The following is a 27,981-nucleotide window of genomic DNA, read 5'->3' as shown; positions in this document are numbered from 1 at the left end:
TGTAGGAAAACATAAAATTCTTTATTTGACTCATTTACAGCAATTAACAGAATTATGTAAAGTACAGAGACAGCACTAAAGCAGCTACAATACTACTGCAAAATAAATAAACCCACCAAAATAAATACTAACCATACAAGTCAGCAGTTTGTACCAACAGATATTTTTTTTAAGGTCCAACAGAAAAAAACAAATCAAGAGACTGAAATCAGATAAGGCATGTCAACCATTCAACAGCATCAACCATAACCGCATCAACACACAAACAAAAACATGAAGAAACCCCCAAACCAGTTATAGGTTTTCTAACAGTTGGTAATAGACTAAGAAAAAAAGCCCTTTATGTATTTATTTAAGGTCACTTTAAACTGAATTGAGATTCCAAATGATGCCATGAGCTGGGTTAGGAATGTTGAAATATTTAACTCAGCCAGCTTCTGAACTGGTAATAAAACGTGTGCTGCACAAAAGTGGCTGCTAGATAGTTGATGTTATATTGTAGAAAATAGGAAAGCGGTCTAACACTGAGGAAAGCTCTCAAAAGTTTATCGAACTAAGACGAAGAAAAAAAAAAGGTGACCATTTAAAAACAAAAAACAAACATCCTGGTAGGGATGGATTTTTTAGATCAATATTTAACTTTCAGCTTTAATCCAGTCTGTGAAAACACACAAGAGTGACCTTCTGCACTTTGTACCCTGCAGGATTCACACCAAGTGTGTAAACAGGACCATGCATACATTTGGTGATGCTCTTTAAAATGTGCCAAACTAAATGTCTATTAAATTAACGCATTTTGCTCGCTTGATTCCTGATTGATGTGAGGAAGTAAAACTTGTAGTACTGCTGGAGTTAAGTTTGGTGAATTGAACACGAGGCAAAAAGTATTCAAAACATTCAGTAAAACGATGCAACTAAACTAAAATACAAATATGAACAAATATTAGTGACTAAATAATTTCATCTGTGAAACCTCATCCTACAGTTTGCTCATTCTCTTTGATCAAAAGTGCAAAACATATCAAAGAAACCAGCAAACTGTGTTGTCAATTATCAGAACGATCTCACTGCCAGTGTCCTTCATACACATATTTTCACCTCGTCTTCAGTTCACATGGAAATGTGAAGACCTTAACAGTTAACCTGATGAACATTTCTTAGACATACTTAAAGAAAAAGAAACTGGATGTGCTTGTTCACCATTAAGTAAATAAACTATGACTTTAACAAAAACAAAGTGAGTTGCGAGAGCTATGTGAAAAATATCCTGAAAAGTGAAGGACTTTCCTCCTCTTCAAATGCAGATATTTATCCCAGATCACAGATTTAAACTTCCAGGGGAGTTGGAACTCTCAGCCGGGCCTGCTTGCAGCCTTGATGTCCTGTCAGCTCTGAGGTCTTTGCCAGGGGTTAAAACACCACCAGGTTCACCGGGAGAAACCCAGTCAGCTGATCACTTGTGTCAAACCTTCACTCACCGTCCAAGTCCCGCTTAAGCAAAGTTTCCTGGCAGCAAAGAAAACACGACTTAGTCAACCTGCTGCATGGGATAAGCCTCTAACTTGTGAGTCAAACTGTGTTTCTATATATTATAGGATAAATTCCACATAAACAAACAAAAGAAACTCATTGATGGGACAGCCTGTTTGTTTATATTGTGATTGTGTCAGTTTAAAGTCTAGACAGGAGGAAGAAACTGTAGCTTAACGGATGTATTCTGTAAGCCTTTCAAACAGCCCACATTTGCAGTTCTTTCTAACTATTTTAAAAGCTGAGATGCAAATTAGAAAATCTGAGGTTGCTGGCTTCAAATCTTAATAGTAAGACATGCGTGTGTGCGTGTTTTTCCTGAGGAGGAAACACCTGTTGATTGCGTCGCTTCAGAAGCACGAGGCTGTTTTTTTTAAACTACCAAAAGAGAAAGTTGCTGCACTTACCACAGCTTAATTCAAGGACAACACACACATGAAACATTTAGGAGCAAGGAGCAATATTTAGAAGCACTAGGTTTTTTGTCATCCATCCCAATTTTACCCTCAAAGAAATCCACTCTTCTTCACCAGAACTGCTTACAGTGGCTTTTTCTTTTATTTTTTTATTTTTATTTATATTTTTTTATTCTGCAATAAAACCAAAAGTCACATTATGCAACTCTAGGATGTTCATAAGGTCACAATAAACTGTTGTTTATACCAGATCTTTAAGGTTCAAAGTGTACTCAAGTGAATGAATGAAATGGATCCATTTGAAAGTGGAATACTGTGTTATTTTCTTTTTTCAAATGTTAAAAATGTCTCACTTCTCAAGACGAAACAGTAAAAAAAAATCTGACAAATAAAGCATAAATATACTAATGGTCATGCACAGGAGTAACCTCTGGAGATGATGGGTTGCAGTAATTTCATAATCATTAGTATTTCTGTATACTAATGATAAAGCAACATACTAAACACAACACCATCGCATTAATCTAGCTAAGTGTAAACAGCAGTAAATACTAAATATTCGATGTTGTTGTGCAGCACGCAGGACAGACAGCGCACAATGTGCTTTGAAGTAGCAGCCAAGAAAGGTGTAATTTAAGTCTACGAGCAGTAAACACCCGTGTGCATACCTGTGTGGATCAGCGCGCTTGTATTCAAATGGTTTCCACATGTAATGGTCTGCAAGAGGATGTAGCGAGCCATAGCCCCATCCCCCAGGGCATGAAGCAGGCATGGAGGAGATCCAGGCCCCAGACATCCAGAGGCCTTAGAGTGCGAGAGCCCAAGGAGGACCACTGGAGGGGCATCCGTGCCACCCTCATGGGAAGGGCTGAGGATCCCCAGACAAGGCGTCACCCAGTAGCCACCGAGCAGAAGCTAGAGGGGGCTGCACCGGCGTGCCCGCCGGCTCTGCCGGCAGCCAGCTGTGCCAGAGTGAACCGAGCCGCAGGCCCAGAGGCCGGAGGCCCCCCGCACCCCGGAGGAGGCCTGACCGAGCAACAGGCGCCAGGCCCCGCCAGGTAGCCACCGGGAGTGAGCTGGTACATACCTGAGTGCCCAGCCCTGGACACCAAGAACCACCAATGCACTGACCCCTGAGGGCATCAGTCACCGGCAGGGAGTGTGGTGAGGGGAGATAGGCCTTGGAGGGCCTGGGAGTTCCCAGAGAGGTGGAGTCTAAGACCCGACCTGACATATAGACACAGACAAACTGGCACACACAGACACAAACATGCATTCCCACCCTCATGCACACATATACAGTGGCTTGATAAGATTTGACTGACTGTAATGAAATAACTGAAGAAGGATCACCAGGTTTCAATCCACATTAACCCAACCCCTGATCTGTGTATCACTACTGAACGCGGCTCGAGTCAAAGCAGCAAGCAGAGCCCAGCCAAAAACAAACAAATGCATAAATGTATAATGGGGGGGACTCCAATAAATGGGATGATCTTAGCCAGCCTCCTTATAGTGAAAACATTGTTCAGGGCTACTAAAGGCTGAGTCAGGGACCTTATGATAACACATTGTGCTGTTTGACAATCCTGTTTCCTCTAATAAGAGAAGCCTGCACATTAGCCACAATATACTCCCTCACATCTACTAATTCGCTCCTTCGAGCATGCAAAGCAGGCCTCTTTAGACGTTAATGCAAGCCTAAGCTCTACTTCTTTGCTCTCAGACTGCAGGCTTGCTTGTGGTTCTCAGGGCATTTAAAAGTAGCTTTCAGGCCTCCTCTCCTGTGGAACCAGCTCTCTCTTTGATAATCCAGCCCTAACTATGTGCTTTAAGTGACTCTGTTGGAGGTTTCTTCCTGTTAAAAGGGAGTTTTTCCATCCCACTGTCACAAAGTGCTTGCTTATAGGAGGTCATCTGATTTTTGGTCTTCTCTGTAACATTGTAGTCTTGACCTTACAATATAAAGCGCCTTGAGGGGACTGTTGTTGTGATACGGGGCTGTATAGCTAAACTTCAATTGAACTGCTAGATTAGATAGCACCCCTCCGTGAATCGCTACTTTATCGTGGTGGAGGGGTTTGTGTGTCCCAGGGATCCCAGGGGCTATGCTGTCCGGGGGCTTTTGCCCCCTGGTAGGGTCTCCCATGGCAAATTGGTCCTGTGAGGGACCAGACAAAGAGCGATTCAGAAGTACCCTATGAAAAGACCATCGAGGGAACAGTTCACCCTGCCCGGGATAGGGTTACTGGGTCCCCACCCTGGAGCCAGACCTGGGGAGGGTGCTCGAGGGCGAGCGTCTGGTGGCCGGGTGCGCCGAGTGGCAGTTCAGAGTACCCAGCCTTCTTAGAGTCCTTGGGTAGGGTGCTGGAAGGTGCTCCACCTGGAGACTCTGTTGTCCTACTGGGAGACTTCAATGCTCACGTGGGTAACGACAGCGAGACCTAGAGGGGCGTGATTGGGAGGAACGGCCTCCCTGATCTGAACCAGAGCGGTGTTTTGTTATTGGACTTCTGTGCAAATCACAGTTTGGCCATAACAAACACCTTGTTTGAACATAAGAGTGTGCATAAGTGCACGTGGCACCAGGACGCTGTAGGCTGCAGGTCGATGATCGATTTTGTAATCGTATCACCAGAACTGCGACCATATGTTCTGGACACTTGGGTAAAGATCAGGGATGTAAAGCACTGGGGGAAATGCCGGTTTTTGTTTGGCGTTTTCTTTAAGGAATAGTCCAATAAACGCAATGAACAGTTTGTTTTTGTGTGCAGGAAAAAAATGGGAATGACAAAAACATTTGAAAATACGACTTATATGGCTTAACGCACGTGCATGTGGGTCCAGGTTCAGTTTGCAGTTGCATGCTACCTGCCCAATAGCTATGGTTTCCCTTTATTGTTTATTATGTAGTTTCCTTCTTTGGATGTGTTTTTGCAGGATTATTAAATCACTGGGAGCAGTGAAAAAGAAATTTTAAAACATTTTTGCTAGTGAGGGTTGCATCTTATTGTCCTAAAAAAGATAAAACAGAGGGTGTAAGATAGCCATGAAGTGGGAAAACAACATGTAAAGCAGTTAGCTGTATCTCTCACATGTGCACACAAACACAAACTACTGGTTTTACCTTCAAAACTCCTCTCACCTTGACTATACGTGTGTCTGAACCCATTGGTGGCTCTTGAATGACGAGGGGGTCCTGGGATTCCTTCAGGGAGAAGCTCTGCACAGTGAGAGATCTGTAAGGTTGGAATTCTTTCCTCCACCACCATGCAGCCATTCCCAACAGCAGGACACTGAGGAACACTTGGAAACACACACAGGAAATTCATCAGTTTTTTGGAGTTCCAGACATGACATAGAAGCTGAAGTCATGCATGATGTCACTTCTATTACCTCCACTGAGTGGACAAATGGGTGGCTGCATGAATGGAAAAACACTTGTGGAAAAAGCCCTTTGGATTAACAACGCTTCATAAAAACTTGAAAACATTTACTTATGTGTGGTAAATGAAATGCTTCTTATTTTGCTTTTCTACTAAATTTGGGCATTTTTATAAAACAGGTCTCGTTCACGCACATTCATATAAGCATTTTTTGCAAAGATATTCATTTGCAAGCTTGACTTCATACATGTAATCAAGCATTATATTATGACCACACAGGTGATGTGAATAACACTGATTATCTCTTTATTATGGCATCTGGTAGAGGTGGGATATTATCAGGGAACAAGTGAACATTTTGTCATGTTGGCCCGGGTCTGCTGTGGTTAGTATCTATCAAAAGTGGTCCAAGCAAGGAACAATGGTAAAACCAGTGACAGGGTCATGGGCGGCCAAGCCCCATCAATGCACGTAGGAAGCAAAGGCTTCCCCGTGTCGTCCAAACCAACAGATGAGCTACCGTAGCTCGAATTGTCAAAAAAGTTCATGCTGGTTCTGATAGAAAGGTGTCAGAATACACAGTGCATTAGTTAGGTGCATATGAGGCTGCAGAGACACAAACCAGTCACGGTACCCATGCTGACCCCTGTCCACCCTTTCATGGAAACCGTATTGCCTAATGGCTGTGGCTGCTTTCAGCAGGATAATGCACCCTGCCACAAAGCAAAAAATAAAAAATAAAAAAATGTTTCAGTGATGACCAATGGAGACCTGTTGCATGTTTATTGGATTACTAATTACTCTGGTAAACTGTAACTAAAAGAAAATCAATGATCCATTCATTTTTGCACTTTATATAGCCTCTGTAGAAACTATCTACACCCTCACTTATCTTAACTGCACTACTGTATAGCTCTGTGTAAATAATCATTCTGTACATTCGATAATCTTTAATCCTACAACTGTTTACAACTTGCATAGTTCCCATTTCTGTATAGCTGTATATCCCAGATTCTGTAAAGTTATTTATTTCATATTCTGTATAGTTTTTCATATTTATATCCTGTTCATATCCTGTACATAGCTTGTACTCACTACAGCCTGTACATACTTATAGTTATAGAATATTCACAACATACTTCATACCGTGTACATTATAACATACCATAATAGACCCATTTCTGTAATATACTCACATATCTATATTATTGCTAATATATATTGTAATATATCTATATCACTAAAGCACTTCTGGATGGATGCAAACTGCATTTCGTTGCCCTGTACCTGTGCATGTGCAATGACAATAAAGTTGAATTCTATTCTATTCTATTCTATTTTATTGACTCTGGTGGAAAAATTTGTGCCGCTGCTAATGAAAGACGACCTTTCATGTGCAGTATGGATCTGATTTGTTTAAATGTTTTGAGACTTTGACAGGTTCTTACCAATCAGAGAAAGGATTCCCAAAAATGTAGGATCCGATAAAGCTGTTGCAGGAACTGAACGGGAGATTGCAGGAATTTCCTCTGTTTTGTTTCTTCCTATTTCTGGAGAAACACAGCTGAACTTTGGACCCTGGGTCAGCAAGTCAATGACACACTTGTGATGGCAAACTGCCCTTGGACGTCCACAAACAGAGGGTCCTTAGAAGAAATCAGCAACAGTTATCAGTCTGGGACCTACAGTGTGAAGAAGTCCCTTTTTGATTGGGCATACCTTTTGGTTGGAGAACAGGCTGTATGATGAGCACACCACCTGGCGAGGTGACGTTAGACAGAAGTGCTTGGAGGTCTCTGCCGTTGTGTTTGTTTGCTCGGCAAATGGACCGCGTAACTTCGTCACTCCAATATACAAATCCCTGAAACCCAGTGAGGGAAAGCTTTAGCAGCACACAGCAGAAATCGGGCTTTGCATGCAAGAAGAAAGCTCCATATCTCATCATGAAGTGATTTTCTTGTATACAGTATATCCAGGAAGTATTCACACTTCAATTCAGCAAGTGGTGCAGGCCAAATATTCTCTTTCGTTTTAAGCTGCAGCTGCTGCTGCTGCTGAACTCTTTAACTCAGCTGTGATGAAATTATAAAAGGGGAATGATCAAGCACCGGTGAAATGTGCAAGCAGCATGTCTTCTCAGTGATAGCCAATGGCACAAGTAATAGATCTTTTAGTGGAAATTTAGGCACTTTTGTCGCATGCGTGCTGTGTTAGGAGTATTGTGTGTTGGGTTTTAAGGTGAAAAATGAATTGAATGCACTTTGAATAAGCCTACAAAATAACAAAAAGTGGAAGAAGTGAAGCACTGTAAATCCTTTCTGGATGCACTGCATTTAGTTTCCTTGCATATAGCTGCCTTCAGTATTAAAATGCATTTGTTGTTGCCCCCCGGGTCTGACACAGGATGTCAGGCAGCACAGACCATAATGTAATTCTTGTACCTCGAACACAGACAGTCCAAACGCTCGGTCTAGATAGCCGTTAGACTCCACCACCGTTTTACGCTGACGACCGTCTAGATTTACTCTTGAGATTCTTCTCATTCCCTCATCAAACCAGTACAGCAGCTGCCGAGGCATATCTAAGGGAACGTGCAACATGAATACCAGCACTAAGTGACTCAACATAAATATATTCAAATGCTCCGAACTGAAGGTCTGACTTCTGCCTGAAGTACAGAAAAATGAACTCATGTTGTTCCTAATTTAAGGACGAAGATGTTTTTCCTCTCCTCTGATTTCTCTAAATAATGCCAGTTTGACAGCAATTAATTTGAATGTCAGAACGTACCTAGAGAGATGGCTACAGGCTGGCGTATTGAGGAAGTGACCAGAGCTTTTCTGTCGCAGCCGTCCAAACCGGCACTTTCGATCTTTGGGGAGACACCACAATCTGCCCAGAAAAGCAGCCTGAGAAAATAAAAGCACCCATGTTTTGATCTTCTGTAGCTTTGATTTTTAAGACTTATTTTACCTTTTGGTGATGTCTTTTTTTAATTTAGGAGACAAGCTATTTGCCAACAAATAACACTTCAATAAAGACGAAACAAGCAAAAAGAAATATGCAAAACTAAAGGAAGTGGTTGGACCTACTAGCATAAAGCAAGGAAGAGAATGTATTATTTGAATAATTCAATGCCTTCAAGCATGACATGGACACAGTCATGCTTAAACACCATTTAAACTGTATTAATGTAGGGTTTTGTAATGTGCTGCCCTTCCCTGGACAAGTAAAGGTGTAAATGTTTAACCAGCTCCAGCGTGACGTGCTGGCTTTTAGCTTCTTTGCTTTGAAATGCAATCATTGCTATTTAACAACCATGATGCAACAGCCCCTTATCACAGGTGAAGCATTTTTTTTTCCTTATCTTGTGCTGTTAACCATTAAAATGAAATGCAAAATCCCAGAGCCTCGTACCCTCGGAGAGGATCCACGGCCACTGCGGAGGGCTTGTCGAGCCCTGCGATGAGCCGACGATGAGCTGAACCATCCAGAAAGGCCACGCTAACCCACCCCATCTCTATACTGGTCCAGTAGAGAAGTTGGTGGATCCAATCCACCACCATGCTGGTTACCGAATCTTGAACTTTCAGCACCAACACAGCTTCCTGTGGCTTTCTATCCAAGGAGATCCTAAAAAAAAAACAATGCAAGAGTGAAAATAAGAAGCCCAGACAACACATTAAAAAAACAAAAAAAACAAAAAACCCCCACCACAACAACAACCACAACAACGACAGTGTGTTTATTGAAATTTCAGCTCTAACAAATCCAATCAGACTCCATCCATGCCACTGGCGCCATCCCACAACAGGCTAATTCATCAGAACTCGGCCTAAACATTATTTTAGCAACATTAGCAACAGTAATGTTAGTGTTAGCACGTCTCAGACTGATGCATCACCACAGTCACCCCCACCACAGAACAATTCATGACCAACATTTCCTTCCCCTCCACTATCAGGCTGATGTTTCCAGTTCTGTCTCAGTGAAATATTTTAGCAGTTACTCAAAACACTTTTTTAAAATTATTATCTTATATCGTATATCTTATATCGTGGCTCAAGAGTTGGACGTTCGCCTTGTAATCGGAAGGTTGCCGGTTCGAGCCCCGGCTTGGACACTTCACCCGTTGCCTACTGGTGGTGGTCAGAGGGCCCGGTGGCGCCAGTGTCCGGCAGCCTCGCCTCTGTCAGTGCGCCCCAGGGTGGCTGTGGCTACAATGTAGCTTTCCATCACCAGTGTGTGAATGTGTGCGTGAATGGGTGGATGACTGGATATGTAAAGCGCTTTGGGGTCCTTAGGGACTAGTAAAGCGCTATATAAATACAGGCCATTTACCATTTACCATTATATATACACACATTTTATTTTTTTCAAGTCAAATTTTTTATTTTACTTTTTAATCCACTACTAGAGGCCAGTACTTGTGCACTTTAACAGCCTTAGCTGTACTTTCTATATAGGAGCAACTGGCATAATTTAGCATTCAAAGATTCTGTGTTGTGATTTTGGAGTTACATAATGAGAAAAGAGAAAAAAAAAAAAAAAACAAGAACAAAAAATATAGACAAACACAAACAAATATTCACAATATAGAAACGGCACACACACATAAAAAAGGGAATACTATTAAAAAGTGGTATTGTAAAGTGCAGTGGCCTTGTGCATGTCTTCAGGTGTGTGTGCAGGGGGTGTTAGATTTCAGAGCTGTAGGAAAGAAACTGTCCCTATACCTCCTGGGAGACAGAGGGGCAGTTTATTAGCCAGGGGGGTGGAGACCGTGTAATAAGTTCCCTTTCAGTCGATTCACTCGGTACAACACATGTATGGGATATCATGCCCTCGCGTGTCCTGGCTGAAGAGACCTTTATTCACGCCTTTAAGGCAGATGACGTGTGATGACACACGCACAGCCCCGCCTGCACTTATAGCCGCTGTCATCACAGTTGTGGAATACGGGAAATATTTTACTGCTACTCATACTTATCATTATTACCATTGGATTAATTCACTTTGCATTAAGACATAATCAAATTAATCATCATTTCATTAAAGCATTTGTTGAAGCTGTTGGCATTACATTGACATTTTTATTACAGGTGCAGCTATAACCATTTTATACACATTGCATTTTGTGCTTATTAAAGAGTTGAAGCTCAGTCAATTAATTAAAGGTTGTAAGCTTTGTTTGGCGCGATGTCCAGACAATCTATTGTGTAAGTGACTTGGAGCTATAGAAGGTTAAAACTGCATACACGCCTACAAAACACATATATTACATATAATCTAGAAACAGGCTTGAGTGAAGGCCTGAATGTATTCAGCTTCTTGTTGCTTTTGAGTTTGCCTAGTAACAAGTGACAGAAGATGGGCCAAAGAAGAGGACAAGTCCCAGTGTACATCTTCCCACGCGTGTGTTCAATAAACTCATCTGTTTGATTGCATCCTTCTGGGCCTCTGGTATTTTGTTTTGGTTCTCAACATCGCGAATCTCACCTCGCTGAGAACACCTCTGCTGAGTTGGGCTAGCTAGCTGCTGCTAGTTAGCTCCGTTGTCTGCTGACTTGAACTTAGCTTAACTGCCCCTGTTGGTGTTAGCCTCCATTGCGCAGTTGGTGCGTGGGCTGCCCGCAGAGCACTAATTTCGAGTTTTAACTGTGCAGCGTTTTGCTTTGCTTTTTAAAATGGACTCCAAACTGAAGCTAGCAAAGCAGAAATCTTCCGTTCTCCCGTCCTCTCTTTGCATGATAGCGACCAGCACGATGCCTGCACTGTCTGCCTGGGGATCGTTCACGCTAGGAGAGTGTTGACGGAGCCCGAAGCCTGTGCGTTTTGCCGCCACCTCTGGCGCTCGACCCTGGAAAGATGGGTGATGTTTGTGGAAAAAGTGCTGGGACGCTCAGCTGTCGCACAGCATGGCCCAATGTGCCGCCACCGCTGCGCCAGTCAGCCACGATGACACCTTTCTTTTCTCCCTGTTTCGCCGTGCTGCTGAGAAGCTGCAGGTGGACTGGTCCTCTCCTCCGCCAGCTCAAAAGCCGTCGTGGTTCGCTAGTTTTTTCCTCCTACCAGACCCCGCATCGGCCAAAAAGGCGCCTCCCATGTTCCCAGACCTTGTCTGCGAGCTAACGGCATCATGGGACAAACCTCTGTCTAGCCGCATCACTGTGCCCGGCTATGGAAAGTACATGGAGTTGGACGGCGCCGAGGAAGCTGGCTTAGTTAACGCAGTCTCTGGCTGCTTATCTGGCCCCATCCCATAACGATGGTGTTGGCGGCCCCGCAACTCTGCCATCCAAACACTGCAGATTCTCAGCTTCGCAGCTGGAGAAGATTTATCAGGCTCGGGCTGGCACTGCTTGCGCAATGAGCTCCGTCACCATGCTCCAGACGTACCAGGCTATGTGCCTGGTGGAGCTCGAATCGCTGGTTCCTGATGACAGCCCGCTGGTACCTCTTCCTAACGAGGTCAGAGTTGCCACAGATTACATCCTCTGTGTGTCCCGCTGTGCAGCGCTCTCCCTGGGCAGAGGAATGGCTTTGACAGTAGTGGCGCAGGGTGGCTGTGGCTGACCCTCTCAGATGTCCCAGATAGAGACAGGGCTGTATATTTGGACGCACCAGTGTCTGCGGCTGGGTTTTTTGGACATTCACTTGAAGCCATTCAGGTTAGATTCGATCTGAGGAAGAAGCAGACAGAAGCTCTGCGCGCCATCATCCCCAGACGTCAGGCGAAGCCCAAGCCCGCAGCTAGCTCTCACAGGCCTGCCGCTCCTCTGCCAACTGGCAAAAGACCAGCGCCCACTGCTACAGTGGGTGTGCCGCTAGCAAAAGCACATCCTACAGCCCGAGCTCCACACCAGTCGGCCTGGAGCAAAGGCCCACCCGACGCCCAGGAGAAAGAAGCCTCAGCCCTCCTAGCTGTGGTTCTGAGGGGAACAGGGGGCCAGCAGCAGGGAGACGCTGCTTTTACCCCTCTGTTGCCGCCCAAGAGGTGCCGCTTAAGTTCTGTTTAGGTTGTCAGCTCCAGAATGCGCTGCCTAACACTGTCTCCCAAGCACAAAACCCGTGCACACAAAATGCCTCAGGTTGTAACTCCCTGTTCAGGTGTGTTAAATGTTCAGGTGACCACATCACGTGTTACCGCTGTTTTTCATTGTTGTGCCCCAGGAAAGGTGCCTCCAAAAAAAAAAATGTATGAATGTACATCTTTCCATGTTACAATCAATAACACTCAGACAGGTCTTGAATGAAGTCGGCCCAGGAGATTGATTGTTGCAAACCAATCTAACAGATGCTTATTTTCATGTGGCTATAAACCTGAAACGCAGGCAGTTCCTGATATGCTTTCGAGGGCTTAGCTAACCTGGTGCTGCCGTTTAGGGCTGTCGCTCGCTCCTCGCACCTTTGCTAAATGTGCCGAGGCAGCGCTAGTGCCCCTCAGAGAGAGGTGATGCCGTCTGGCCCCGGCGCTTTCCTTGTGTTCACTCTCCTCAATGCCGCTCGGACGTCATGCTCCGCGATGATGGTCACCGGTCTCTCGCTGATGACGTCACTGTCCTCGGTAGTCAGGCGGTAGATAGCATTAGCCGCCTGGCTAACCTCGAAACGGGCGTAGAACTGATTCAGCTCGTTGGCGAATGCAGAGTTGGCGTTGATTGGCGCAGTGTCCCTGGCTTTGTAGTCCGTAATGGTGCGTAGTCTGTGCCACATACTCCGTGTGTCGCCCTGGTGGAAGCGGGACTCCACACGCTCCCGGTACCGGCGTTTGGCATCTCTCACCGCGCGCGCACGCCGTATGAGGCCGCTTTGTAGGCGCTCATATCGCCAGTGGCAAGACCCGCGTTGTAGGTGGAGGTCCTGGCGTTCACTGCAGTGCGGATCGATCTCTTCATCCACGGTTTCTGGTTTGGGAATGTGGTGACTCTCGCAGTGGGGATAATCTCCTCCGCTAGCATATTGACAAAGCATACTGCTACTTCCGTAAACTCGTTGATGTCGACTGCGCATGCTCTGAACATGTCCCAGTTGACGTCGTTGAGTGCGTCCTGTAGCGTAGCTTCTGATTGGGCAGACTACCGTTTCACCTCCCTCGTGGTTACTTCTTCCCTCCGTATGTTATAGTGGGGAATGAGGAAGATGGCATTGTGGTCAGACTTCCCAAAAGCCGGGTGTAAGACAGCTTTGTTGCCCTGCTTGTATGGCGTGTAGCAGTGATCCAAAATTCGATCCCCCCTCGTTGGACACGAGACATGCTGGTAAAAGTTTGGCATGACTTGTCTGAGGTTCGCTTTGTTAAAGTCTCCTGCTACAATGAGGGCTGCGCCCGGGTCCTTGTTTTGAAGCGAACTCAGCACATCATGTAATTCGGACAAAGCCATACCTGTGTCCGCTTGGGGTGGGATGTAGACCACCGTGGCGATGACCAAGGTGAACTCACACGGCAGATAGAAAGGGCGGCACTTAATGCTCAGGAATTCCAGATGTGGCGAGCAGCTGCTGGAAAGAGTAGAAATGCTCCTGGCATCACACCACTTTCTGTTTACCATGAAACACACTCCTCCACCTTTGGTTTTGTTCGACTCTGCCGTTCTGTCCGTGCGGAGCACAAAGAATGAATCCGACGGAGTTACGGCCTGGTCCAGCACGGTGGGGGTCAGCCATGTTTCTGTGAAGCACAAAATGTTGCATTCCCTCATGTCACGTTGGAAGGTGACTCTTGCTCTTAGGTCATCGAGCTTGTTCTCCATGGATTGTACATTGGCCAGTCCCCCGGCGCTTCTTTGTTCTACGCCTCGGATGAGCGGCCCGTCCTTTGTTGTTCTTCGCGCCGCGTAGAATCTCTGGCGGCCAGGATGGGTCGGGTTTAAAAGTGTCCAAGATTAGATGTGCAACCTTGTCACCGATGTTTACAAGTGATCTGCTGTCGTATACTATAAAACTAGAGGATTTTGGAATGTAAACCAGAGCAAAAAATAAGAAAAGTGGATAGTCGGAGCGGAGCGGTCAGGAAGGCGTCTGGACGTGGCCGCGCCATCTTAAATCTAGTGGCTCAGATTTGGGATCTATTTAGCAAGGCGCAAATAGATCTTTTTCCCTCCAAGGTTAATACTCACTGCCCCCTGTTCTTCTCCATAATCGACCACGATGCACCCTTGGGCATGGAGGCGCTGATTATATTGTTTTATGTACTTTAGTAATGAAGGTTTGTAAAGCAAGGCCACTTTTGACTCACAAACCAAGTGCTCAGCCAGACTGAAAAACAGGAAGTTAGTGTAGCGCTATACAAGCATATTAATAAATATTTTAAAGAAATAAATAAATAAGGGAAGCCAGGCAGAAAAGAGGAACTTGTACCGTATATAAGGAGTTGTTGAAACTATGTGTGACATGTAAAGTACCAAAATAACATCTATATGAGACTGTGACAAAGTGGGTGAGAAGACCATTTGTCTACATTCTTAGTTAACATTCTTGTTTTGATTTAACCATATTTCACATGTAATCTGCAATAGGCAAACATCTACTATCTCGGGTTTGTTTATGTTCTGCACTTTTACAGATTATATGATATAACATCTTGGTTTAAATCAATTCCTACAAGTTTGTTAAGTTAACATGTTATTTATTTCAACTGTTAATTGGTATTGTTTAGAACTTACCTTACCTACCTGTCTTCCAGAAGCAAAAGGAGGAAATGTAGTTTTACTTCCTGCTTTATACCTTCTGGGTTCATTTGAGGTCACAGGAAGAGACCAAGTGCAGAAGGGGAAGAACTCTTAATTTAATAAAGTTGATTTTAGAGGGTTTATAAAGAAATAGATTTACTGTTGTGATATGTATTGATTACACCACAGAGTTTATGTTGCCAGTCAAGAGGAGTAGTAGAGGATTGAATATAATAATGTTCATCTTACCTACCTACTGAATGGAATAGTCCAGAGGAGAAATTGTTTGATTAAGTGGACTATTTAAGCAGACAAACTCAGGTGTTTGAGGAGAAAGGTTCAGGTCAGTGTAGCTGTGTGCAGTTTGACCTTAATTTCTGTTGATTTAAGTTCAGTTATGTTTATTTGAACTGAGTTAATTATAGAGTTGAGTTTCTTATTTGTTTCTTTGTAAATATTGTTTGGGCCACAAAATGGTGAATAAATCACTTGCTACACTGGACAGCATCAGTCTCTTGCATTTCTTTGACCGCTTAAGTCGAGTCTTACCACAGAGACACATTTTATGATTCTGTTAGATATCCTGCAACTGGCGTTGGGCTGTGCAGGACTCTCTCTTCCGGAAGATGATTGAATAAAGAATTAAATATAAAAATGTTTTGACCACTCTGAGTCAGGTTTTCTCTGTTCTATTATGGGGATCAAAGAATCGGGTTTTAATATGCACCAATGGCCAGACGTGCTTCTGTATCATTTCCACTGGGGGAAATGCACATCCAAATCTAAATAGAGGTAGAGCTCTGTCCAAACAGAGGCTGTCCCACTGGATTATAGAAGCTATCTCACTGGCATACGGCACCAAGGTCTTGCTTTGCCCCACGGGGTGAGAGCTCATTCCACCAGGGGGATGGCAACCTCATGGGCTCTTTTCAAAGGGGTGCCTGTAGGTGATATTTGTGCGGCAGCTAGTTGGGCATCACCGCACACTTTTGTGCGGTTTTATCGGTTGGATGTTACAGCCCCATCGGTGGCTCATACTGTCCTTTCTGCTAGGTCTACCGCTCACTAAGGTGGTGGTGGTCCGATTCCGGTTTGGTGGCTGCTCTGCGGGGCGTGTATATATGTCCCATACCTATATGTTGTACCGAGTGAATCAACTGAAAGAGAACGAATAGTTATGTCTATAACTTCTGTTCCCTGAAGGAGAGGAACGAGGTACAACACAAGGTGGCCCCACTGAGCAGTTTGGCTCGTTGAAGCGCGGCTATCAAACTGAGGAATGACTGTGATGACAGCGGTGAATAAAGGTTTCTTCAGCCAGGGCACACGAGGTCGTGATATCCTATACTTATATGTTGTACCTCGTTCCTCTCCTTCAGGGAACAGAAGTTATAGACATAACTAGAGATGGCACGATACCACTTTTTTATGTCCGATACCGATATCATAAATTTGAATATCTGCCGATACCGATGTGAATCCGATATAGTGTTTTTTAATCAACAAAACTGTTTTTTAAATATCTTGCTGCATTTTGTATAAGTTCATACTCAAGTTTAAAACAACAACTACACTAAAGCTATTCTGTTATACCTGTATGCAAAAAAAAACATTTCATAGTTCAGCAATACTGATCAATCTAATAAACTTAAACCTACACCATCCTCCCTATTCTGGTATTTTAAAGAGTACCTAGCATAAATATTAAGCAACCTAACTAATAGGGTTCCAACTCCCAGCAACAACAAAAATAAATAAATAAAAAATAGGAAACCACCCCTCATGCGCCACCTCATGATGCTTAATCGACGTAATCAACCTTAATTTGATGCAGTGTGAAAAAAAATGCACAGAAATCAATTATTTTTCAAGAAATATTAAATAGATTCAACATCTTTCTTCAACAAAATTGCAGACTGCACAGATGGTACCTTCCCAAAGGAAAAAGTACTATAGCTTACTAGGGTATATTAGACTTAATAGTTACTATATACAGTAATTGACTTCTATTCATTTTACATCAAATTAAAACTTTGGGTGTCAGATAATTATTTATTAAAAGCTAGACATTTTAAATGAGAATAAGAAAGAAAAGTATGTCTTTGTGCCCCCTTTTCCCTGTTCATGCCCTATCGGCCCCCCTGGCTAAACTTTGCTAGATCCGCCCCTGCACAGTTACCAGCCGTCAGCTACGTAGAAAAAGATCCTGGTGTAGAAAGTAATATTAAATAAATTCTAACAACAGCTGATCAAGCTTAAACGTGCTGCTGTTGTTCAGCCGCTGGTTTCCTCTTTCTTGTGCAAAGTGGGCCAAAAGCAAACTAGAGACACGACTCGTGACAGAAAAGCCGATCAGCTGATCATTAAGCAGTTTCATGATTGAAGTAGCAGCAAGAAGAGGCAGTCGCTCCATATATCGTTTGTTAAGCTTAACACAGGAATGCTTTACAAACATTCAGAGATGGACTTACACACTTGCTTTACTTCTCTCGGGGATAACTTTGTCGGAGATGAAATGCCGGGTTGCTAGCGAAGCTCCAAATGCTATCCAGACCACCGACAGGTCCTGCATGCCACAGCCGCTCTATCACGTGACGCATACTGCTCCGACATGCTAACGTTCTGAGGTGAGTTACAGCGTGTTGCAAGTTTTGTGAGGTGCTTTCGTGATATTTAATGGATCGGATTACATTTTTTTATTTTTCTCCGATATCCGATCCAGTAATTTAGGTCAGTATCGGACTGATACCGATACGTAATATCGGATCGGTCCATCTCTAGACATAACTATTCATTACTCCACTAAAAAAAAAACTAAAAAAAAACTATGGTAAACGATATATGTCATTGTATCAAGTTTTTAAAACTAGCTAGCACACAAGCTATACAACATCACTGCATAGGTTGCACCGTAAGGTGAAAACATACGTATACTCTTTGTTTGATCTCTACAGTCAATAACTTCAACAGGAACAACAGGCTACAATCGTGGGAACTGTGACTAACCTTTGCGAAATACAGTATCACTTCTGTTATGTTATGCTGATGATACACAGATCTACTTTGAACTAGCTGATGATTCCACTCTGTCTCTGCACTGCTTTCAAGAGTGCATGTGTGAGGTCAAATCATGGCTTTGTTTCCCTTAGTTTTCATGTGTGGCTAAGGCTACGTCCACACGTACATGGGTATTTTTTTGTATTATCGTTTAAAAAAATAATCCCATCCACACGTAAATGCAGAAATGAAGGAAATGTATTATATCAGTCACACATGGGCAACCATTTATTTTTTAAGAAGCATCCGAGCACTAATCGCTTTATAGGAGAAAGCAATCTGCAAGATAAAGTCTTCACTTATACAACAGTAGTTTCTCAAAACTTAACACTAAGTACATGACATAGGTGATATGTGATTTTCTCTCCATAACTTGAAGAGCTTGTTTGAGATGTGGAATTTGACTCTCTTGTTTGCCTCTGATCAGTCATTTAAATGAATCAGCATAAAGTAAAACTTCCCTTATAGCCGTATCAGCAGACTCATGTCACTCTTTGATGCTTCTCAGAATCACTTTTATTCTGAAATGCTTTGCATAATGAAGGCTGTTGAACTAGAAACATTTCCCCATAAATTGCATTTCCTTATATCAACAACACCGACACACTTGTATGCGGATTATTATCACTGTGTGCCATGAGAGAGAGAAGATATTTGATACTGACACAACTAAATTACCTATTACCCAAATAATCTGGTCAGGTGAAGGTTATTAGCTTTCTGTTGCCCTAATCTGAGTCAAAGCTGTCTAAGAAACACTCTTTGAGAATCAGAACATATATTGTTTGGTTTGAATCTGGAGTTCAGTGACAGCGGTAGTCACACTGATATAGTGGCGCCGCAGCATGTGGCTGTTTTCACCGTCCCATAGCGTTTTTATGTTTGGGTCACGTTTCAGACCATGATGCTGTACCGTTTCTATTTATACTGCAAGCATTGGTGGACAAGTAAGAGTGTGTGAGCACAGAGTTTATTTTAACACCTAACCAAAATGAGCTATGGGCCACTGCTGACACTGTCATCTCGCTTGAGGGCCATTTTGGTGTTCAGGTAATGCAAAAAACGAAACAAGAAAACACACAGAAATATGTCCTAAAATGCAGGGTGGGGGTGGGGGGGGGGGGTGTTTGTTTGTTTTACAGACACATGGCAGCACTTCTGCTATCATTTTGTTTGTATTTAACAAAATAAAACTGCAGACATAATTGTACACGTTAGTTTTTGACTCTCTCACTGAACTAACACAGCCAATTACTCAGCGTGTTTGTGCTCTCTGCTCACATTAAATCATTTTTGGCTTTTTAAAGAACTTATTTTAACATTGTGCTCAACAATAAACAAATCATCCCTAACAAAAAAAAAAAAAAAAAAAAAAAAAAAAAACTTACTTCAAGGGCCAAATTGCATTATACTTCTTCACGTCGGTATACAGGCCGCAAGTAGGGATGACATGGCCCGCAAGTTGTCCCCGGGCCACGAGTTTGAAACAACTACCTGACACATTACTGTAGTCCAGTGAATGTGTGTTTATGAAAAGAGACCAGTCAGGTTTGCATACAGATAGGAATATTAAAATCCAGTCTCTCTGCTCTGCAGCTAATCAGTTTTGGTCCACAGACAGGAAACAATTTCCAGATTATCAAAGTACCCTTTTTTATCTGATCAGATCATATTTTGTATATCTTTAATAATAAGGAAGTTGCTAATAATACTTACGAAACTAAAACTGATACTCTGAAAATGGGTATGGGCTATCTCACTTATCCTGCTGCCACACAGATCCACATCAGCGTTAGGGGAAAAAATTTATTAATAAATAATAAATTAAAAAAAAAAAACAAAAAAAAAAAAACAGGTAAACATCCATGTGTATATATTTTTTGGACCTCAGATTTTCTTGCAACTGTCACATGTGACTTTGGAAAGCAGGTCATATTGAAACGTGCTGGTTACCTGTAAATGGAGCCTCTTCCTTGTTGGGCCCAGTACAGTGTGCGATTAGAAATCATGACAGCCAGGGGACCCGGCACATGCGGTGCCAGTTCCATGTACTCAGACCTGCTGATGTTTTTCAGCTGGATCCCTTTGGAACTGGTGAAGACCAGCTGAGCTTCATCTCCTGAAAAGATACACATTATTTACTGTGTACAGCAACCACTTATAAACAGTAGAAATTATTCTGTATTCATCTCCATTTTCATTGTGCTGCTGTAACAAGTGAATTTCCCCTGTCTATGTCTACTTATCTTCAATTTACTCATTCATTTAAACCAGATGTGCCATCACTATTTATTTTTTAATGACTTTTCTAAATGTCCTTGAAGACATGTGGAAAAAGTGACAATGTCAGCGGGCCTGCTTTAAACTCTTTGACCTTGTTTTTTTCCCCAGTGGCAGCGAATTAAGTTTCAGGGTCATTTTACAATAGTTTGCACAACAGGAACATTGTAAGTCACATAATAACAAAATGGAATGGAAAATGCCATTGACTACGGTAAGTGTATCTATGCTAAAGTTACGGATTTGAGCAATATGTTTGTACAGTTGTGTCAACCTATATAGTGTGACTGAGTCAATATTTGTTAAGGTGTAACCTTTGTGAACGTGACATAAAAGTTTGATTGTACTTACAGATAGTGTTGATAATCGAGAAATACTGGCAACAGCCAACGCTACCCCTCACCCCTCCAGTAAACACGCCTGTGGTATCTATTTGAAAATCCTAGCTGACTTCCTTCTTTTGGACCACAGCACTAACAAGTCTTTGTGCAAAAGATGAATTCAGTCATCCACTTGGGGTTTGCCTATTAGTGGGATCTGAGCCAGACTTCATAAAAAACAAAAAAAAAACCAAACACCTTATCTCAGATAAAAAGGAACAAATATAAAAACAAATAGACTTTTTACAGACTAACTCAGTGAATGTGTCTGTGGCTATTCCACACTATTCTCAGCCTACAGTCAAATCGTGTTGGAAAACCATCTTCAGCTGCTCAAAACATCATAAATCGCAGATTATTTGCAAATACTTGCTGCTGGCATTCTTTAACTTGGTATCAAACACTGGAAACTCTGCTCTGACATGATCTGCTCTACGTGTTAGTGTGAAACCAAACGGAAGACGTGACCACTAAGTAGAGACTCGAAGCCAGTTGATAGCCTGCGGTCATCTTTGTGAGCCCTTCTGTGAAAACAGCACTGAAACAGGGCAGAAGAGTTTTCATTTTTACGAATTGCAACTGCGACAACTTTCTATGGTATGATAGTAAATTTAAGGTGGAAGGGGGAACAAAATGTCTAATAAAAACTGTTTAAAAATCTAGCAGCTCCACTGATGGCACACATCTGAAATTGTTGTGAGATAATTTGTTGTTCACCTTCAGCTTTGCACTCTCCAGTTGTTGCATTCGTCCTGTAGCCCTCCTGGCACTCACAGGTAAGGCTGCCGTTATTGTGAACACACAGCTGATCACATGTGTCCCTCTCTAGGCACACATCCACCTCTAAAGAATCAAAGAGATAATTTACTAGAGTAAATAGTCATAGCTTGCATTGTATTATAATATGTATGTAAGACGAATGGTACAACCCTGACTTATGAATACAAAATAAATAAATCTTCGGGCGGGGTTGTTTTTGCAGCTGCTCCATCAGGCTGCCACTCACCCTCACACTGGCTGTCCCTGACCAGCTTCATGTTGTCGGGGCAGCGGCAAAAGAAACCCATCGGCTGATCCACGCAATGATGAGAACAGCCGCCATTATTGACCAGACACTCGTCCTGATCTGCAACAAGAAGAAAACACACACACACACACAAAAAAGAGCACATCAGCAGTGGTTTCACACCAAAAAGCACCCTTTTATCTAGATATGACTAATAATAGTCGGGTAATGCCAGCATGATTAAACTTGCTTAAAATCAGCACAATGTTTAGCACATTCATTTTGCTTTAGTGTCTTCATATGCCAACATTCGCTTACTATTTCTAAACATATCTGAAGCTAACCGAGCAATTTGAAGGAGTCATTAATGAAAATGAGACGCTCGACATTTTATCTCGGCAGCTGAACTTGAGAAAAAGTAAAACATGAGAGTCTGCAACGAGAACATGATAATCCAAACGGGTGTGTCAACCACAGGGGTGGATATCACTCGAGCTGCACTGTGGTTAAAACGTAAAGTAACCACACCAAAACACAATGACCCACTGAGCCTCTACCCAGCTGTTCATGCAGATGATGAGCGACAATTATGAAAAACATTCAGAAGCCACAACTCTCAAACTTCCTCCAAACATTAATATGTGAGACTATGGACTGCACCAGCTTAACTGAGCTGAAGTGCTTCTACCACGAGGCAGCGAAATGAAGTTTACTGAATGCATTTGCAACTCTAATTTCAAAGAAGCCTTCTGGAAGTTTTCCAAGACAAACTCACGCGCCCTTCTCTTGAAACTACAACACCCTTGGTGTCCAATTATTGGGCATGCCATCCTCCAAAAATTAAAATTAAAAACCCCCAAACACCTCTCTCTGAGTTCAACCCAGTAAAAAAAATAAACAGTTACATTTTTCTCATTATCTTTTTCTGACTTTTTCACAAGTCGTTGCTGTAACAGATCCTGTGTGAATCATTACCCAGCGCCACTGGTGTGTAAAGAGTAATGTAAAGAGTAACATGAGCAGGTATAAAAAAGAGCATCTTGGAGAGGCAGGGTTTCTCAGAAATAAAGATGGGCAGAGGTTCAACCAGTCTGCAAAACTGTGGACTTTGAATAATGTTCCTCAATGTCCAGCTACAAAGACTCATAACATATCATCAAAAGACTCTCTGGAGAAATTTCTGTGCGCAAGGTACAAGGCTGGAAATCAACACCGGATGGCTGTGATCTTTGTGCATTTAAAAAAAAAAAAAGAAAAAAAAAAAAAAAAAAAGAACAAAAAGAACAAAAACACACACACACACACACACACACACACAAATACAATGTGCCATGATACTTCAAAGGAAATTACTACATGAGCTCAGGAACACTTACAGAAGTCACCGTCTGTGAACATAGCTCACAGTATGATAGACTAAATCTCTATCACACTGATCAAATACAAAAGAAATTTCATCTCCCTGCACATCACTCCTTCAGATACCGTCAGGTTCAGGACTTCATAAACAAAACAAAACAAAACAAAACAAAAAAAACATACAGAAAAAAAGTACTTTTTAAGACATATCATGTTTTTATAATGTGCTGAATTGATCTATGTTGAACGTGACCAACATTCATTGACATTTCACAGGATATATGGACCCTGTGTCTCTCCTGTTGGAACAGCTGAGTCAGGATAATATCACTGATGCCAGCTTGAACAAACGTTATCATATCCTTGCATAGGTTGCAAGGAAAAACATTTTTATGTCTCAGATAAATGACGAAAACCCCACAGAGACATCTTGGCACAGAATTCTTATTCTTTTCAATCATCTTTGGGGCCTGTACTCCACTACTGGGCACATCTGTCACTACTGGTTTGCTCTTTGTTTTAAGCCTCATCTTAGTATCCAGAGTGTTCCCCGGCTTCTACCCCATGACAGCTGGGATAGCTTCCAGCACATTTTCTCAGTTCCGACATTTTAATGTTGGAAACATCTCAACTTTTGTGGAATTTTTTTGTACACTTAAGGAGGTGCAATAATTCATCAGCACGCCATATTTTATCCCATCACAGAAGCTGAGAAATTTTAGCACCTTGTTATTATATTTGATAACAAACTGAAAGCGCAATTCTGCTGATTAACTCAGCTTTCCCACACACGCATTAGTAAGACGCTTGCGTTGTGTTTAGTCTCCTAACTGTACAGGTGACCAACAACTCAGACACTGATGAAGGTGCAGCAATTTTTATCAACTCTAGTCTGAACAGAGCCTTCAGCTAAAATGTTTGGCTGTTCTAACTTCAGTACACCAACTCTGCAATACAGAGCAGTACAGTGCTGCCCTCTGCTGGATGACGCTGTGACACGTCACCGTTTTGTGACTCAAAACTGTGAGACCTGTCTATCTGTTTGAAAGTTCGGAAATTCTGAAAACCCCTCAGGGAGTAGAGAGATCGTCTGTGTGACAATTTTTCTTTCCGTGACACCAACATTTCAAACATTACACCCACTTTCTGGACATCTGTGTAAAAGCTCTTCCCAGCTACCATCATTCTACCCACCTTCAACTTCAGGCATCAAACGTCACCAGTTACAAGAACATTATCTTGTATTACAGTAGTGTTAACATGCACATTATTAAAAATGAATCAGACGTGATTGCTGCAGGCCTGCACAAATTGGATTAGCCTGTATTCTTTTTGGCTTGTAGAACTCGAGTATCACCATACAATATTTATTCTACTTCCCATTATCATCAGTGTGCAGCAGCATCCAATATGGCTTCATTCTGGGTGGCAGCTGGAACACTAGAGGTCAAACGCATTGGTTAACTTTTAAAACTACAAACTTTATACACTTACCAGCTATATTGTTAGCTAATGCAAATATCTAATCAGCCAATCACATGGCTGATTAGATATTTCAGTGCATCTATGCACAAGGACATGAACCTGCTATGAAAGACAGAAAATATCCAGAGAGCAGCAGTTCTTTAGGAGAAAATGCCTTGCTGATTGGAGACAAATAATTAGACTGCTTCAAGCTGCTGGGAAGGTTGTTAAGGTGTGTACTGGTTAACCTGTCATTCAAGCATTCTTGTGGGATGACACATCCAGGTGCCAGCAGCACCTGGATGTGGAATTGGTCTTAAGAGGTTTGATTTCTGCTGCAAAATTCAGTGGAAATGTGAAACATGAAAGAATGGTAAATGGCCTGTATTTGTATAGTGCTTTACTGCATCAGCCTTGCATCAACAGTTTAGGCTGGTGGTTTTGGTGTAATGGTGTAGACATTATTTTCTTGGTCCACTTTGGGCCTACCTCATGGTCATGATCAGCTATTACAGTATTGTTGCTGACCATGTTCAATCCTTTATGACCACAGTGCATTACCCAGGAAGATATTGTGCCACGTCACAAAGCTCACATCCTCTCAAACAAGTTTCCCCTCAATATGCCCCCAGCAGTCACCAGAATTCAATCCAATAGAGCAACTTTTTACTTTAATATCACATCATGGATACGCTGCAATTATGTGACGCTATCAAGTCAATATGGACCAAAATCTGATCTGCAAAAAATTAGGGTTGTTCTGAAGGCAAAACTGGGTCTAGGTGTTCCTAACAAAAAGGTAGATAGAATCGCATTTTTCTATTCTGCGCTATGCCTTAAAAAAAAACAAAAAAAAAAAAACAAGTTCAACAGAGCCACTATAGCTTTGCTACTGACAACTTCAACATTTTATCCAAGGAAGTGGAGCTGCACAGCACATCACATCACTCACCGCAGTTTTCCTCGTCGCTGCCGTCAGAGCAGTCTTTTGAGTGGTCACACCTCCAGGCGTGACGGATGCAGTGGCCGTTCTTGCACGGAAACTCTGACGCAGCACATCTCGGTGACGCCTGCGGGAGGGTTTGAGCTAAACCACACAACTCCTCGGTCTCATCACGTCCATCTCTGCAATCAGTCTGCCTGTCGCAGACCCTGTTTCTGGGCAGGCAGGCATCAGACGGCCCACAGGAAAAGAAACCAGCAGTGCAGTTCATGCAGGAAGCCTCGTCGCTCCCATCGGCACAGTCATCCACACCATTGCATAAGAAATCCATTGATATGCACCTTCTGCTCTGGCAGGCAAATTCACCTTTGGTGCACCACACATGGCCTGTGAAGAGTCACAGCTAAAAGTTAAAACTAAAATTCAAGCATGCATGTCTATTGTGCGTGTGTAATTTATCTGAAACAGACAAGAAAACAAGAGCGTGATCCGACATAGTAAATGTGTCTAATGCTCCTAGTTATACTGGATTAACCTGGACTGGATTAGTCTCTTTAAAGTCTCCTGGCCTAACTGATGAACCCTGCATTTCTTAGTAGGACAGTGAGAATAAATTACTCACTTTTTTAGTTTTCCTGGCCAGCAGTCAAACCAAAACCTTTCAGGTTGGACTCACACATCCCCAAGCTCTAAACAAATATTCCAACCTGCTGGCTTCATTCACGTCAGCAAAGTTTATGTTTAACCTAAAATCACACCTAATCCTTTCAGAAGTACTCCCTCCTGCAGGGTTCTGTTTGGCAAACCCGCAGGCTGATGTACGTGATGAACACTAAATCTCTCTGGAATTCGATATCAAAGACTCTCATGACTTCAGCAGGATTAGAAAAACAGAATCTCAAATGGCATATTCCCACGCAGCAAGAGAACAGAAGATAATCTGTTCTGCAAAAGAAGTCCAAAAGGTGCAACAGTATACAATATGCCATAAATCTTGAGTAGGACAATTATTAACAGTGCAGATTTAGATTTATTAACATTATTAAAGTATCAGTCATGCATGGAACATAACATCTCAACTATGCTGCCTTATTAAAATTAAAATAAATAAATGGATAAAATGTTCAATTTTATTTTTAAAAAAATCATATTTAGAAAAAAAGTAAATTCTGCATAAGTTGCTGAGAAAGTTGTCCTAATGTTGTAATAGGCCAAACAGATTACACCATCTGTGTTGCTAAACACAAAGCAATGAGCATGTGTGTGATGAAGCGCATGTGTGCACTCACTGCAGTGGAGTTCGTCCGATCGGTCCTCACAGTCTGCATGTCCATCACACACCTTCAGGGTGGAGATGCATGCGCCATCGCTGCACGTGAATTCTCGCTGCTGGTGACAAGCGGGCACAAAGTGACCTGCAGCGCCTGGAAACGAGGCACATTGAGTGTTTTACTGCTGTGGGAAAGAGCTGATAAATTAATGAATTATTAAAAATAAGAAAGGACTTGTTCATTACATTGCTGACAAAAGAGGTATTTTAATAATATCCAAGAGTACTATATTTAATTTTTAAAAACCCATTCATTAACCTGCTAAAATCAACCGGCAACACGCACATTTTCCAAAAAGTTTCCCCCCCAAAAAATCACATTAAATCAATCACAATGTGACAGGCTCTCGTACCAGGTTTGTTTCATGCAAATACATCATAATGATTCATTCTGCCCTAACAGACTGTGACTGTGCAAACATCGCATAATATAATTTTGTTTTTAGTGTTTTATGTTGACAGACTCGCGCACGCAACAACCCGAACATAAAACGCCTCGGCTTCTGAAGCACTGTTTGTCTATGGTTTAGTAACAGTAAAAGCATAAACACGTCATGAGTAACAGACCAAGAACAACCCCGCTCGCGCTGCAAGCACGCTTCATTCAAAGTAACAGGCGCTCTGCACGCGCCCCGAAAACGACATGCCGGTTCATTTCACACACACGCAGAAGCAGCTTTTTCTTTCCACAACATACCCCAAATATAGAAGGAGAGACCCACGACCAGAAGAAATACAGCTCCAAGGTGTCCCATGTTCAACGTCCTCCACAGAAACGAGGCAGATGGCGCGCAAATATGACGCAAGAGCCGAGCCTGTCAACCTGTCAGGTCTCCGAGTTGGTACTTGTTTCGTCCGCCGTTCATACTTCGTTTCTTCGTCTAGTTGTGTTATTTTTATGCTCGTGAACTGGCTCGTGTTGAGTAGAAACTGCTGTATGTTTTGTACTTGTTTATCTTTATATCGTCGCAGGTTTTAACATGGAAATGCCTCAAACGGTCCACTTTGCTTTTCCAAGCTTCTCTGCCTTTTTCTGTATATTCAACATGTTTGATTATATTGATAAACAAACTTTAATAGAATTTGTGAAAAGGTTGGTTATATAGAAAATAAAGAAATTACATATATGACTCTGATTAATGTGTCTACATTATAATCA

At 42.4% G+C, this 27,981-nt stretch overlaps 1 protein-coding gene across 1 annotated transcript; it reads right to left on the bottom strand.

Moving 5' to 3' along the window:
* LOC113006570 (low-density lipoprotein receptor-related protein 8-like) lies at positions 1–27,953 on the bottom strand. Its single transcript, XM_026142620.2, has 13 exons — positions 27,520–27,953; positions 26,782–26,916; positions 25,502–25,879; positions 21,727–21,846; positions 21,438–21,563; positions 20,014–20,179; positions 8,750–8,965; positions 8,123–8,241; positions 7,774–7,913; positions 7,052–7,193; positions 6,781–6,978; positions 5,092–5,252; positions 1–1,506 (listed from the first exon to the last, which is right to left on the bottom strand). Exons 1-13 carry the CDS (start codon positions 27,575–27,577, stop codon positions 1,471–1,473), a joined length of 1,995 nt encoding a protein of 664 aa, XP_025998405.2. The 5' UTR covers positions 27,578–27,953; the 3' UTR covers positions 1–1,470.
* Positions 27,954–27,981: the final 28 nt, after the last annotated feature.

Source organism: Astatotilapia calliptera, chromosome 15, assembly GCF_964374335.1.
Source record: "Astatotilapia calliptera chromosome 15, fAstCal68.1, whole genome shotgun sequence".
Taxonomy (NCBI): Eukaryota; Metazoa; Chordata; class Actinopteri; order Cichliformes; family Cichlidae; genus Astatotilapia; species Astatotilapia calliptera.
This window is presented reverse-complemented; position numbering and strand designations above follow the sequence as displayed.

What these genes read in the sequence shown, in the direction of transcription:
- LOC113006570 (XM_026142620.2), bottom strand. Translation starts at nt 27,577, where the DNA reads ATGGGACACCTTGGAGCTGTATTTCTTCTGGTCGTGGGTCTCTCCTTC. An exon ending in TGGAGAGTGCAAAGCTGAAG is followed by an intron (nt 20,180 to 21,437) that starts GTGAACAACAAA and finishes GTATCTTTTCAG; the next exon opens with GAGATGAAGCTCAGCTGGTC. An exon ending in GGAAGAGGCTCCATTTACAG is followed by an intron (nt 8,966 to 20,013) that starts GTAACCAGCACG and finishes TTTTTTTTTTAG; the next exon opens with GATCTCCTTGGATAGAAAGC.